General features: G+C 35.8%; 1 protein-coding gene across 1 annotated transcript in view; it reads left to right on the forward strand.

Annotated features, from left to right (window-relative positions):
* Positions 1 to 793: 793 nt before the first annotated feature.
* AMTN (amelotin) overlaps positions 794 to 15,018 on the forward strand; it is a 30,574-nt gene continuing 16,349 nt past the window's right edge. The window contains exons 1-4 of the mRNA XM_006896843.1: positions 794 to 847; positions 5,567 to 5,653; positions 7,291 to 7,356; positions 8,130 to 8,219. Of these exons, the coding sequence (XP_006896905.1) occupies positions 794 to 847; positions 5,567 to 5,653; positions 7,291 to 7,356; positions 8,130 to 8,219 (297 nt within the window). The remainder of the gene's footprint in view (positions 848 to 5,566; positions 5,654 to 7,290; positions 7,357 to 8,129; positions 8,220 to 15,018) is intronic.

The raw sequence follows: 15,018 nt of genomic DNA on the forward strand, positions 1-15,018 counted from the left end.
ACAGAGTTCAGAGTTGTTGTGCTTAGGGTTGCTATGAGTTGCAGGTGACTCAATGGCATATAATAACAACAACAAACATTAAACAAGTGAAATAAATTTATATATGCTGATACACAAGTTGTCCACTATTTAGTAAATAACACAATAGATCTCATTTTTTTTAACTGTGTGTACAGCATTATATTTTGGTGTTTGGTTTATATGTTCACTGTTGTTGTTGACATTAGGAACTGTCAAGTCAGCTCTTACTCATAGAGACTTTTTGCATAAGAGAACAAAAGCATACATGTTAACACAAGTATGTCTGGGAAGTCATTTGAGAAGGATTTGAAGACAAAGTTAGATTTCATTTTTTTTATTTTCTGCACTTTCTAAAATTACGCAAGTCTTGTCTTCCTGAAATAACCTTCATTCAAATGGTAGACATTGAGTAATATGATGTCTGCAACTAATAACCCACCAAATGAAATGTTAGGAAATGAAAGAAACCAAATGATTTCATATCAGCAGCTAACTCCTGATTGGTTGCCAATCTCTTGCTCCTGAGTTTAAATTCCTTCTACAAACTGCTACAAATCAAAGAGTAATATTATTCACTAGTAAACTGGAGAAAACAACTGAATTTTGAACATTGTTTTACCTGTACCCTTAGTCTGGTACATAAAGGTAACATTAATTGGCAATGTTTCAAATAGAGCATTTATTATTATTAAATAATTTTTCAAAAGGAAAAACAGAAGAAACACTAATATTGTTTACTATTTGTTTGTTTTTACAGATAACAATTTAAAACATGAAGACTATAATTCTACTATTATTTCTTCTAGAATCAACTCAATCATTACCAGTAAGTGCATGTTTGTGTTATGTACCAATTCCCTTAGCACAGTATCTATAGTAGACTCTTTCCCTTCCCATTTGCCATGAGAACTACTTTATTCTGTGATCCATTCCCTTCGTTTTCTGTTTTCCTTCTCCAAGGTGAAAAATTGTTCATTTGTATGAAGATTAACTTGTATGAAAGTCTTAAAGAGTGTTTGTATGAAAGCTTAATCTGTGTGAAAGTCTTAAGGCATAGCCCAATGTTTCTCACTTTTTTAAAATGCATTAATTTTATCATGGTAAAATTTCACTCACTTTGGTAGATCATTAGGTAGAAATATGAGAGTAAAAAAGTGCCTCAGGTTGCATATGCCTAAAGCTTTCATGTACAATTATTTTCTTTTCCAAGAAGAATTTCTTAGTAACTAGTTAACTGTGGCTAAACTGGTGACCTACATTTTCTGGTTTTTCCAATTGCAAGCACAAAACTCTGGGTGCTGTACATATAAAAAATTTACAAAATTATACATTAGTTGTTGTTAGGTGATTTAAGTCTGCCTCAACTCATAGCAACACCGCCTACAAAAAAACAAATCAAACACTACTCTGTCCTCACAATCATTGTTTTGTTTGAGCTCCTGTTTAAGTCACTGTATCACTTTATTTCACTAAGGGGCTTTCTCTTTTTTCACTTACCTGCTACTTTACTAAGCATGGTATCTTTCTTAGGGATTTGACTCTCCTAATCATCAAATCCAAAAAATAATATCAAAGGAATATTAAAAAGGTCTGTATTTGTTGCTAAGCTTAGGGTTGGTAGCTTGCACTCATCAGTTATTCCTTGAGAGAAAGATGTGGCAGCCTGTACTATGAAGATTACAGACTAGAATACCCTATGTGGTATGTCTATTCTGCCTTATAAGATAGCTATGAGTTGGAATCAACTTGATGGCAATAGAATGTGTTTAATGGCAGTAATTTTGATTTGAAATATTTCATCATAAAATGTGCTTGCACATAACAAATTTTTGAAAGAAGCACATGAGTTGAAATGCATACTCTCATTGTCTTTCAGATGTTGTATAGATAGAGATAGGTGCTTTTTGTGTCTCAGTGGGTTGTTCTTTGGCTGTTTGAGATGCTTCAGTGTGGACAATAGAGAAAAGAAATTAGAAGATGTTTTCTATGAAATATGTTGATGTTTGTTGTCAGGTGACACCTGAGATATAGGGGGGAGAGAGAGAGAGATGTTATTGTTGTTGTTTTCATGTGCTGTCGAGTCGCTTGTGACTCATAGTGACCCTATGTATAACAGCCCTAAACTTCACTCTGTCCTGTGCCAATCGCACTGTCTCCGATACACCCATCCCAATTACCCCAGTCACTGAATCAATCCACCACATAGAGGGCCTTCCCCTCCTGTGCTGTCCCTCCACCCTACCAAGCATGATATCCCTCTCCAAGGACCGGTCCCTCCTTACAACATGTCCAAAGTATGTTAGACGGAGCCTCAGAATCCCTGCCTCTAGGGAGCCGCCCGATTTAACTCTTTCCAAGATGAATCGCTTTGTTTTCCTAGCAGTCCATGGTACCCTCAGTACTCTTCTCCAGCACCACAGCTCAAAGGCATCAATCCTCCTCTATCCTCCTTGTCATTGTCCAACTCTCTGATGCATAACAAGTGATAGCAAAGACCATGGTCTGTGTCCGACACACCTTAGTCTCTCTCTCTCTGTATGTGTGTGTGTGTGTATCCCTCAGTTAAGCTTCAAGCACATTAGATATTTCAAGTCATTCATTCAAAAATTAGTAACTATCTACTGAAAAATTTCTATGTGCCACACATGCTAATTGTTGAATATATTATTGTAAGAAAATTTTAAACCCCATAATTCCTCTTAGTGTTCAGAAGAAATATAATATCAATCAAATAAGCCTTGGATAAAAATATTACATTATAACCAATTAGTTAAATGTAGGAGATAAACAGTGAACTTACAGGGGTAATGCAAGTCCTGAATAAGCAATCTCCATCATATTTCATCTCAAAAATACATTTTTCATCCTTGAAAGAAGTTTAATCTTTTAAATGATTTAAGATAGAAAAAAACAATTTTCAATTCTTCATATAAATTTGCCAGAGTAAATTTGCCAGAGTAAAATTGCACTTTGTAAAGTGCTCTCTCTACTATTTGCAAATTGTTGTGAAATTTGTGAAAGTTTAAGATAAATAAAACTTTGCAGGAACTCAGTTTTAGTCAAGGTGGACTGAAGAACAAGTGCAAGCTAAAACCTATTGTTAATAGCCCAATCGGAGAGCTCTGGTGGCCTGTGAGTAGGGAGTTGTCTGTCAACCCAAAGACAGACAGTTCAAATGCACTAGATGGTCCTTGGGAGAAATATAGACCTTCTCCTCCCATGCAATTTATAGCCTCTCCAAACCTGCTAAATGATCAACTATGAGTCAGTTCTAATTCAACAGCAATGAGGCCTTTTTTATAATATCCAATAGTGTGAAAGCAACTAGATAGGGAAAGGGGTTGGGGGTGTGACACTAAAAAAATTATTTTTTAAAAAAAAGAAAACTCTACAAGCTATAGAAACAATTTTATCAAATTAAAAACCATCAGATGAGCAAAGTATTTTTTTTAGTCTTTGTTAATTAATTTATTGAATTCCCCAAAAAAAGCACTTTTAAAACAATTTGTAAGTATACTTTTAAAACAATTTGTAAGTATAGATTCAAATATCAGCTGATAACTCTTTTCACAATGTCAGGAGTTTGGATACAGGTTCCAAAGAATATTATCCAGAAAGGAAAGAAATATGTGAGACAAACCAAGGTCACAGCTTGTGTTAGGGTGGTATTGTGTACTATAGGGTCAGATCGACCCATACATAGTTGAACCTCTGGCGAGTTTTCAGGGAATCTCTTTCTAGAGATTCTTTAATAAAAGATTCTATTCCTTAAGCAAAAAATTTCATACTTACTGCATGCTATGCATTAAATTTTATCTGCTTTGGATAGCTCTTGAGAAGCTTGTATTTTAACAAAAGAGAAATGATAAAAGTAATCATAAATCAGTAAGTTACATAATGCAGTAGTGGAAAGAAGAATGCCAAGCTGAATAAGGTTAACTAGGGGAGTGAAATTAGTTGTAAGACAGATTGAATATTCAGGACAGTGGTCGGTGTAGACCTCAATAAAAAAGTGAATTTCAGCAAAGACTTGGAAGAAGGTAAGGAGTGAGTCTTTCTTGTAGATATCAGGGGAAAGAAATTTCAGATAGAAGGCAGGGGTGAAGAAAGAACTGAGGCAAGTTTGGCTTTGACCTGTTCTCAGGACACCGAGGAGCACAGTGAACAAAGTGAGGCAAATGGCCAGAGAGATGCTGGTGGCTTAACTCATGAAAGCCATTGTCAAGTCTTTGGGGTGTGTGTGTGTGTGTGTGTGTGTGTGTGTGTGTGTGTGTGTGTATCTGGCAGGGGGTGTTTTGTTTTTCTGAGTGAAATAGAAAGCCAGTGGAAGGGCTGAGAGTGGCAAGATCAGACTTTTTTCTCAAAAGTTTATTTCAGCTCCCATACTAACAAATTTTTAGTTGTGTTGTTGTTGATATTGTACTGTGCCAAAACTTAAAGACTATATTTACATAACCTTAAAGATACCTCCAAGTTCCTTTTCCACACTTTTAACAACTGAGATGGAAAAACTCCAGTCAAAATAAAAGGCAGTGGCAGCTCTAAGCAAGATAACCTAAGTCCAAGGTTACCTAAGAACTGGCCCTGTGCTCAAAGTCCATGTCACATTGTCCTCTGGAAAGTAGATAGGAGCAAAGATCAACTTGGGTCAACCTGTCCAGGATGCTTCTGCTTGATTGCAGAGTGTGTGCTGAGATACAAAGGAGGAACTTATTTCTTAAAGCCCAAAGCCCTTGTAGGGATTCTAGTATTGGCTCTGCTCCTAATCTTGTCATTTTGAGCAAGTTGGGTTTTTTCCTCTTTGGGCCTCAGCTTCCCAATGTATACCAAAACCATAAAACTAACTCATGATAATTATAACAAATATTTTCACCCCACAAAACCTCTATTTCTTTTAAAAAGACTATTATTATTTGTGTGTGTATCGTCAAATTGGATCTGACTGGTACAGGAAGTGATTGCCCCTCCTTCTTCATTACAGCATCTGGTGGATTCGAACCACATACCTCTGGGATTGCAGTGCAATTTCTTGCCACTAGGTCATCAGAGCTCCAATCCTATGTTACTTAACACACCATGGAAATACCTTAGCCAAGAAATGGAAGTGACATCAGAAGATGAGGCAAAAAAAGGAAACTTTGTGGAAATTAAGAAATTCATGGCAATTTCCCTTTAAGCATTAGGAAAAAAGACAAAAACTCCAAGATCTAAGGTAAAGACCACATAGTTAAAGTGTTGGCAAAGAAGAGAGCAGTTATTGAAAAGAAAAGGGAACCGGAAACTACCAATAGAAATTCCACATGCCCATCATGAGCCTATGTTGCATCCACACTTCACTTCTGTATCCATTTGCTCTCCTATTTTTCCACTACACTTTGATATGTACAAAATGTTCCATTCTTACCAAAGAATTAAAATTGGTTCAAAACAAACAGTGCCTAAAGAAAGACACTTTTACATTTGCTGGCCACCTGTTAACTCTTAGGCATAAATAAATATACTTCCTCAAACATACTCCTGCCTCAACAAATATTTGTTACCACAGATACAGCTCAATCCTGCTTTGGGACTTCCTCAGGCAAAGCTTGTTCCGGATCAGACAACACTGCTGAACCAACAGCAGCCAAATCAGGTAAACATGTTTTGATAGAGAATATTGGTAAGCCAGGAAAGAAAACACGTTAGAACTACTGGATTTAAAAATTAAGATTTACACAATCTCTGACTCAACAAGAAGGAAACTTTCTTTAAATTTTATGTTTAATAAAACATAAGAACTAGTGATTATTTTTTTTAAATTTGACTAAGGAAAGCAATTCATCCTCACTCTTTTCTCTTTTGCATGAATAGTAATCTAGCTTAGCAAGCAAATGAAGTAAACTTTGAAAATTAACGACTACACTTATTTTTGAAAGTTTGTCATCTATGCAGTTGAGATAGCATATATGATATTTTTCAGAATTAATAAGAATCAAAAGTTGATCTATAATGATAAATGCACATTTCTTCATGGTTTTTTTTAAGGGAAATTTTATATTTTCTGATGAGCTAGCTGATAAGTTATTGTAAAATCTGTTCCTTGAAGCACACTTAAATACTTTTGAAATTACATTATCTCTTAGCTACTAGGTGTCTCTCTGGAGACTAAGGTGCACCTGATACAGGCCATGGTTTTTGCAATCACTTGTTATGCATCAGAGAGTTGGACAATGACTAGGGAGGATAGAAGGAAAATTGATGTCTTTGAGCTGTAGTGCTGGAGAAGAGTATTGAATGTACCATGGGCTGCCAAGAAAACAAACAGATTCATCCTAGAGAGGGTTAAACCAGGCTGCTCCTTGGAGGCAAGGATTCTGGGGCTTCGTCTGACATACTTTGGACATGTTGTAAGGAGAGACAGGTCTTTAGAGAGGGACATCATGCTGGGCAGAGTGGAGGGACAGCACAGGAGGGGAAAATCCTCTATGAGATGGATTGATTCGGTGCTGGGGTAATCGGGATGGGTGTGTCAGATGCAATGAGATTGGCACAGGATAGAGCAGGGTTTAGGGCTGTTGTACATAGGGTCGCTATGAGTGGCAAACGACTTGACGGCACATAACAACAACAACAACAACTTAGCTACTAGAACTACCTCACACTCTTACCTTCCCTCTATTCTGAAGGACCCTCTCCTTACCTCATTCCAGACTTTATGAACTAGTACAGATAATGCTAGAATCTAGAATTCTTTTATTACTTCTATGAATATTATAGAACATTCAAGTCGGGAGTCAGTCTTAACCTTCAAGGGAGTACCTAGGACTCATGTCATTTGAAGGTTTTTGTGGTGGCCTATGGGTAGGGAGTTACACTACCAACCCAAAGTTAAGCAGTTCAATTCCAGCAGCCGCTCTACAAAATGGACAATCTCCAGTGTAATGTACAGCGAGAGGGTCAGCTATGATTCAGTTCCAACTCTAGGTTAGTGAACAATAATAACTAGAAGAAGAAGAATATGAAATTAAACATAAAATTGTGTCCTAAAGTGAACATTTATTTAGAACAAAAAATAAATGAGTATTTTTAAGATGAATAAATACTGTAACTTGCTAATTTGCTTCCAGGGCCTTGGAAAGAGCCAATGTGAGTAAGAGGCCCTGAAGTTTCATCTTCATTTACCTTCACTGTAAATACAACTCTGACTTGAATATAGGTTAACTGAGCAGATCCACCTGGGTGAAGGCATTCACATACTCTTTCTCATAAATTAATTTCAAAACCCTGCAGGTCTTCACTTCTTTGGGTCTAATACCACTGACACAGCTGCTCACACTGGGGTCAGATCTGCATCTTGTAAGTACTCTTTTATATCATTATCCTACCAACTGTTACATATAATACCTGATGTTGAGCTTATATGCACACGCTCAAACTACAGATAAGGTGAAAGAGAAGATAGATGTCAATCAAAAGAGCACAAAAATATTTTCATAAAAAATATTTGTAGAAATTAAGCTGGTTTAATATTTTCTCTGCTTATCTCTTCTCTGAGATCCCTTCTAAATCCCACTGCAGAATCTCTTCACTGCCGCCTATGTCATTCAGACAACCCACACACAGTGACTAAATCATCACTTCAATAATAAGAGCAAGCTAGAAGGCATATAAAGATTGTCAGTCTTCTCATAGAATCTCTGCAAACTTCAATTAAGAGAAAAAAAATAATTAATGTGTTCCTTTCCTTGCTAGAGCAAGCTTTTACCAGTTATCTAGTTCATATAATAGACTAGATATTTTATTCTGTCTCTCATTTTTTATATGGTTATCTATGAAAAAATTCAATTCTTCATAGAAGAGTCCTAGAAAAATTCCTAGAGATATCTAAAAGGAAAGGATTACTGAAAAATTTACAAAGTGAATTAATTCAATGTCAAATTGGATGTGGAGAAAGTCCTCGATGTTGAATTTGTACGCTTTGTACAACTAAGTCTCTAATTCACATGACACAGAACTTTATTTACATAGCAAAGTCTCCCTTTAAATATATCACCTGTATGGTAAATACATTTTACCTTTCTGAATGTTCAAGCAATTTTTTAAATGAAAATTTCTTTATTGCCCTATAGCTAAATCCTTCTACAGGATTGGCAGCTGGCGCTCAGACTCTTCCATTGAACCTCGGGGCCTTGACTGTGCAGCAGCAGCTTCAATCACAGGTAAGTTCAATAAGGGGGCACTCAATTAACACAGTCAGCAGCAATTTCTCAGGGGGAAATCTAAAAGGGAAGAATATTTCCAGATTCTTTCAAGTTTTACCCAGAGAGTTTACAAAGGAATGTCTTACCGGAAGTAGGAAGTCTTTGGTAAAGTAATCTAGTGCTACTGAAAATCCATGCAAACTCACCCAGAAAACAGAAAGCATAACCCATGTTTTAACCTTTAAGAATATGCTTTTAAGGAGTAATTTGAAAAGTTGAAAACTAAAAAGTAAAGACAGTAAAGGCGTGATTGTGAGATATCAGGATTCTTTTCTAACATACTCCATTTTTTTTAAACCGTGACCAATAACAAGGCTGATAAAATGTATCTTCAGAAAATCTAATCTTAGCTATTCTGTGTCCTTTTTCTATGCCAACTTTAAAGTCTTAAATGACTTCCTAGCTCTTTACCACCATCCTTCATCACTTGCTTTCAGAAAAAATTCTGGAAAACACATTAAGATTTACAAGGTAAAATACTATGCAGCACTCATGAGCAATGATTTCAAAAAATACTATGTAACATGTGAGATCCTAGAGAGCATTATGTTGAGTAAAATAACACAGTCTCATAAGGATAAATACTACATAAGTTCATTATTGTAAAAATAGAAGGATAACTAGTAAAATGTGTACAAATGTCCAAAGAGGAAAGGGGGGAGATAGTGGGGCTAAAAGTGGAATGAAGGAAAATCATGGGGTCACAGAATTTGGTGGGTATAAGGAGAGAATGAAGGAATGCAACAATGAATGAATGGAATCCCAAAATCTCTGTAGATGTTCATTGAAATGAAAAATAAACAACCTAAATTTAAAAAAAAAAAAAAAAAAGCTCCAGTGGGAATCTGAAAAGATGGGGTAGTAGTGGGCGTAGAACCATGGTGATTAATTTTATAAGACACAATGTACAAGAATGATGGTATGAAACACAATGTGAATAAAGGAATGTGTGAAACACAATGTATATGAATTTGGTATGCAAACTAATATATAAACTTTTAAAACACCCAAAAAGGGTGTTCTTTTAAATTTATATTATAAATTTATGTGCTTTATCTACAAAGTCCAAAATTTTATTCTTTTGAGATCTCTCTAAACTTTATAAACTCTAGGGAAAAATATGATAATCCCTTTATGGCTAAAGTCAGTTGTTGTTGTTTGTTGTTGTTATGTGCCATCGAGTCGTTTGCGACTCATAGAGACCCTATGTACAAAACCCCTAAATGCCATTCTATTCTCTGCCAAACTCGCTGTCTCAAACACATTCATTCCCACCACTCCACTCACAGAATCTATCCATCTCATTGAGGGTCTTCCTCTCCTGCGCTGTCCCTCCACTCTGCCAAACATGATGTCCCTCTCCAAGGACCAGTTCCTCCCTGCAACATGCCCAAAGTATGTCAGATGAAGCTTCAGAATCCTTGACTCCAGGGAACATTCTGGCTTCACCCTCTCCAGGACAAACCTGTTCTCCTAGCAGTCTATGGTATATTCAGCACTCTTCTCCAGCACCACAACTGAAAGGCATCAATTCTCTATCATCCCTATTAACTGTCCAACTCTCCGATGCATAGCATGTAATTGCAAAGACTATATTCTGGATAAGGTGCACCTTAGTCTCCAGCCTGATTACGTTGCACTTCGGTACTCTTGAGAGGTCCCTCACAGCTGACAGCAGTCTTATGTAATATTTGTCCTTTTATGACTAAGAATCTGATTCAGCATGATGTCTTCCAGACTCATCCCATAGTGTTTTAGAAGTTCATTGTTTTTTTAATGCTGCATAATATTTCCATTGTGTGAATGTACCACAGTTTTTCTGTCCATTCATTTGTTGACATGTGGATGAGTTGCTTCCATTTCTTTGTTCTTGTGAATAATGTTGTAATAAACATGAGCGCACATACATCTGTTTGAGACACAGCTCTGATTTTTTTTAGGGTATACTTCCAGTAGTGGGATAGCTAGATCAAGTGATATTTCTATTTCCAAATTTTTTTAAAAGACCCAGACTGCCTTCCATAGTGGTTGCAAAATTTATATTCCCACAAAGTGTGAACAAGAGTTCAAAACTCTCCATATCCTCACCAGAATATATTGTTTACCACCTTCATGAAGTTGGCAATTTTTGCTGAGTGGGATGATATCTCATTGTTGTTTTTATTTGCATCTCTCTGATATTTAAGGATTTTGAACACTTTTTTTCATTTCTGTGGGCCATCTGAATTTCTTCTTTGGTGAAGTATGTATTCATATCTTGTGTCCATTTTGTGATGTCTTCTGAAATGCTAGAGTAGTCTATAAATCTTGCATGAGTCCCTTATCAGATTTATCATTGCCAAATATTTTTTTCCCAGCCTGTGTGTTTCAATTTTACTTTATTGGAGACATTTTTGTACATAGGGATTTTATCTGTAGAAGGTCCCATTCATTTATTTTATTTTCTTCTGAAGGGTTTTTGGTTATGCTTTAAAATCTGTTCATGCTGTAAATTAGGGTTTCTAGAGCTGTTCCTCATCTTTCTCTGGTCAATTTTATTCTTTTGAATTTACTCCTAGGTCCCTGATCCACGTTGTGTAGTTTCTTGTGTATAGTGTAAGGTGTGCATCTTGCTTGAGTTTTCTGCAGGTAGATTTACAATTTTGCCAACACCATTTGTTAAAGAGGCTACCATTTTCACACTTAACTGACTGCATCTCTTTGTCAAAGATCAGTCGACCATAAGTAGATGAGTTCATTTCTGGGTTCTTAATTCTATTCCACTGATCTATGCATCTATCACTATTTCAATACCTTGATTACTATGACCACGTAGTAGAATTTGAGATCGGGGAGTGTGATGTCTCCCACTTTGTTTCTCTTTTCCATTAGTACCTTTTTATTTGAAGTCGCCATTCCAGAAAAAAATTGAAAATTTCCTTTTCCATCTCAGTGAAGAATAAAATTTGTGTCTATGTTGGGGTTACATTAAATTTGTAGATTGCATTTTGTAGAACTGTCATATTCATAGTGTTGAATCTTCCAACCATGAGCACGGTATATTCTTCCATTGCTCTAGGTCTCTTTTTCTTTCTTGCAGTCATTTTTTTTGTTTAGATCTTTTAGGACTTTAGCTAGCTTTTATCTTGTGATTATCTATTGTAATTAGTGTTCTTCTTAGTTCTTTCTCTATGTTCTATTTGTTACTGTAAAGAAATCCAACTGATTCTTTTTTTATTATTATTAATTTCAATCAACATCTACAGAGATTTGGAATTCCATTCCTTCATTGTTGCACTTTTCTGCCCGCCCAACCCCCGCCCCCAGTTTGCTCCTCTTCTTGAAAAGCAAAAGAAAAACTTCTTCATTGGTACACAATCCCCCCCATACACCCCCACCCCCACACCAACCCCAAATACATTCTACTCTGCAACCCTCATTCCGGACTCTTATGATAATCATAATGCCCTAAAATATATTACTTTTGAACTATTCTCTTCCTCATCGGCCACAATGCAATAAACATAATTTATCCAGTTTTTCTAAGTCTTAACCCCACCCCGATGTCAGCGTCATTCTACAACAGTGGCACCATATAATATTTGTCCTTTTGTGACTGAGATATTTCACCCAACATAAGGTCCTCCAGGGTCACCCATTTTGAATAATATTTCATGAGTTTCTTGTTTTTCAATGCAGAGTAGTATTCCATTGTGTGAATATACCACTGCTTCTCTACTGATTCTTGTATGTTGATCTTGCATCAAATAATTAGAAACTCACAACCCACATAAACTGACACAGACCAAAGTAGAACACCTAAACAGATCTATAACAAAAGAAATAATTGATCAATTCATACAAAAACTTCCAACAATACAACAAAAATTCTGGACCAGATGGCTTTACTAGTAAATTCTACCAAACATTTAGAGAAGAGCTGTTACCAATTCTACGAAAAATATTTCAGAAAATGGAAAAGGAAGGAATACTCCCAAACTCATGTGATGAAGCCAAGATATCCCTGATACTAAGTCAGGTAAAGATATAATACAAAAATAATAATTTGAAACACATTCTGAAATATTTTATCCTTCCTATTAAATCACAAAGTTACATTTCCTTTCACCATAATTTTATTTAGACTGTTCAGCTGCTGCTTTGTAGATTTCTGTCTCTTTTGCCCTAGGTAATTTTAAAGAAGAATTTTCAATTATGTTTCCTCCCAAATCCTAAGCATCCTCTCCTCACAACCTGCTTTTCAGTTGGTCTCCTGGAGATTTCTTTCTCTGAGTAACCAAGAACTTCATTAATTGAGTGGAATTCATTCTTAAATGCATACACTACCTATTTTTAAAACTAATTCTTAGCCACTGAATCAGAACCAACTCTGAAATGAGCCTCCAACAGATTTTCAGAGGCCTGAAGAGATTGTTTGTCTTTCAAGCCTCCAGGGAGGCACTGTACTTGGGTTAACCGAACAACATGCTTCAGATCAAGCCACCAGAGCTCATATTTCCTCATATTTTGCATTATGGTTTTACTTTATAATTTGTTTGGGGGAAAAATTAGGGTAAAATTATATTTTGTAGATATTTTACAGACTTCATACTGATTAGTATTAAAAAAAAAACCCTACTATAATAACTTTCCTCTGCCAGCGAAGGAGGGACAATCTCCTCCTGTAACCAGTCAGATCTGATTTGACAGTACACTCACATAAAAATAATAAAATAAAATAAAATAAAATAAAATTTAAAAATATAATAACTTTCCTGCTACTTTAAATTTTTTATATAAATAAAAATAGATCTTTTTCATTCCTTTGACAAATTCAAGGCTAGTTCTTGAAGCACTGGAGTAAACACATCAAAACATCTTTTTCAACTACAATTCATAGCATTTAGGGAGGTGCCAGTAATTTACTAAAGCATTCCTATCCAATTTTAAGAGTTGTGTCATTACCAAGGGTTACTGAGCAATGTTATTATTATTAGGGTCATGAAGTTAACTCTAACTCATACCAACCATATGAACAAAAAAATCTAAACTTTGCTCTGTCCTGCACTATTCCCAAAATCTCTGCCAGGCTCAAGTCCAATGTTGCAATCACTGTGTGAATCCATCTTGCTAAGAATATTCCTCTCTTTTGCTAATCCTCACTTTTCCCATCATGGTTTCTTTTTCTAAGGGATGGCCACTCTTGACAACATGTCTAGAGTATGTAAGATGAAGTTTTACCATCTTTCCTACTAAGGAGCACCTTCTATCAAGTCAGGTTTATTTGTTCTTTTGCCAGCCCATGGAATATTCACTCCTCTTCACCAATACCACATTTCAAAGGCATTGATTCTGCTTAGGTCTTCTTTATTCATTGTCCAACTTTGGCATGCAAGTGAAGTATTGAAAACACCATGACTTGGGTCAGGTGCATTCTAGCCTTTAAACTAACATCTTTGCTCCTGAATGCTTTTTTAAAAAAAATCCTTTGCGGCATACTTTCCCAGTGCAAAGCATCTTTTGACTTCTTTTTATTTTTTCTAAACTGGAGAACTTAATTTTATTCTTGTAATTTTATACTAAGAAGTCAATAATCCATTTTCCACAACTGATTCAGACTACAATTAATCATTAAATTGTACATATATATCCTATGACTCCAATTTTTAATCTACCACTCTCTCTCAAGTCTAAAGAAAATTATTAATTAATTTGCACATGCACAGATAGCACAGTCCCAGGGACATAACATTTAGCCAGAATTAAGAATAACAGCCAGTTTCAAACTGGCCTGAACCCTGATTGTGTTCCTGGCTCAGGATACCTATAGTAAATTTGCAAATCCACACTAAAGTACAAAAATAAACTAGGGAATGTATGCCTTATAAAAAGCTTTTCACAATAGATTAAAAATTAACATTACAACCTTGCTATGGTATTTTATCCAATTAGCTTTTGAATATGCCTAATTTAACTGTAAATCAAATGCAAATAACTTCATATAGGATCTTTTTTCTTAAAGCTTGCCCAGCATTTCAAAATGGTTATTTAAGTAATATTAACTTTTAAAATGACAAAATATGCTGTACATATTGCACTCTTCTGCTAGACTGGGCCAGCAGATTCCTTGGCAAAATGCATTAAATATACATTTAAGTTAATAGGCACTTGATTGTTGTTGATGTTGTTGGTTTCCATCAAGTCATAGATGACTCATAGCGACCCTATGAATGAAAGACCTGAACACTTGTACAACTTTCATCATTTCTCCAAGTTCATAAGATTTCCAGAGGCAAGCTATTTTGGAAGTGGATGCCACTCCTGCTTCCAAGCTTGTTTTAATTGGGAAGCTCCAATAAACACTGTACATCATGGATAACCATTATCACATTTGACACACCAGTGTCACAGTGTTCAACATCACAGCAACCACAAGTTACCTCTGTACAGCAAATTGACAGACCAGTGTTATGCCACATAAAAGAATGTTTGACCAATAACAATTTGCAGGCCTGAGGGCTGCAGATTAAAATTGCCTACCTTTGGCTTGGTACCATCACTTTCTGTCCACTAGGCCAACTGAGCTCTCTCTCTGTTTTTGTTGTTATTGCTAACTATCATCAAGTTGTAGACAACTCATATAGTTTCAAAATAACCCTGATTATTTCTAAAATCTCTATATCCACAGAAAGCTCAGCAAACCACCACCTGGCATCTTTCTGCTGTACAACACAGGCTACATGTAGGCAAGCTAAAACTACCATGAAAGACGGGTACA

The sequence above is a fragment of the Elephantulus edwardii genome, unplaced genomic scaffold, assembly GCF_000299155.1.
Source record: "Elephantulus edwardii isolate Elephantulus edwardi_28Jun2011 unplaced genomic scaffold, EleEdw1.0 scaffold00192, whole genome shotgun sequence".
Taxonomy (NCBI): Eukaryota; Metazoa; Chordata; class Mammalia; order Macroscelidea; family Macroscelididae; genus Elephantulus; species Elephantulus edwardii.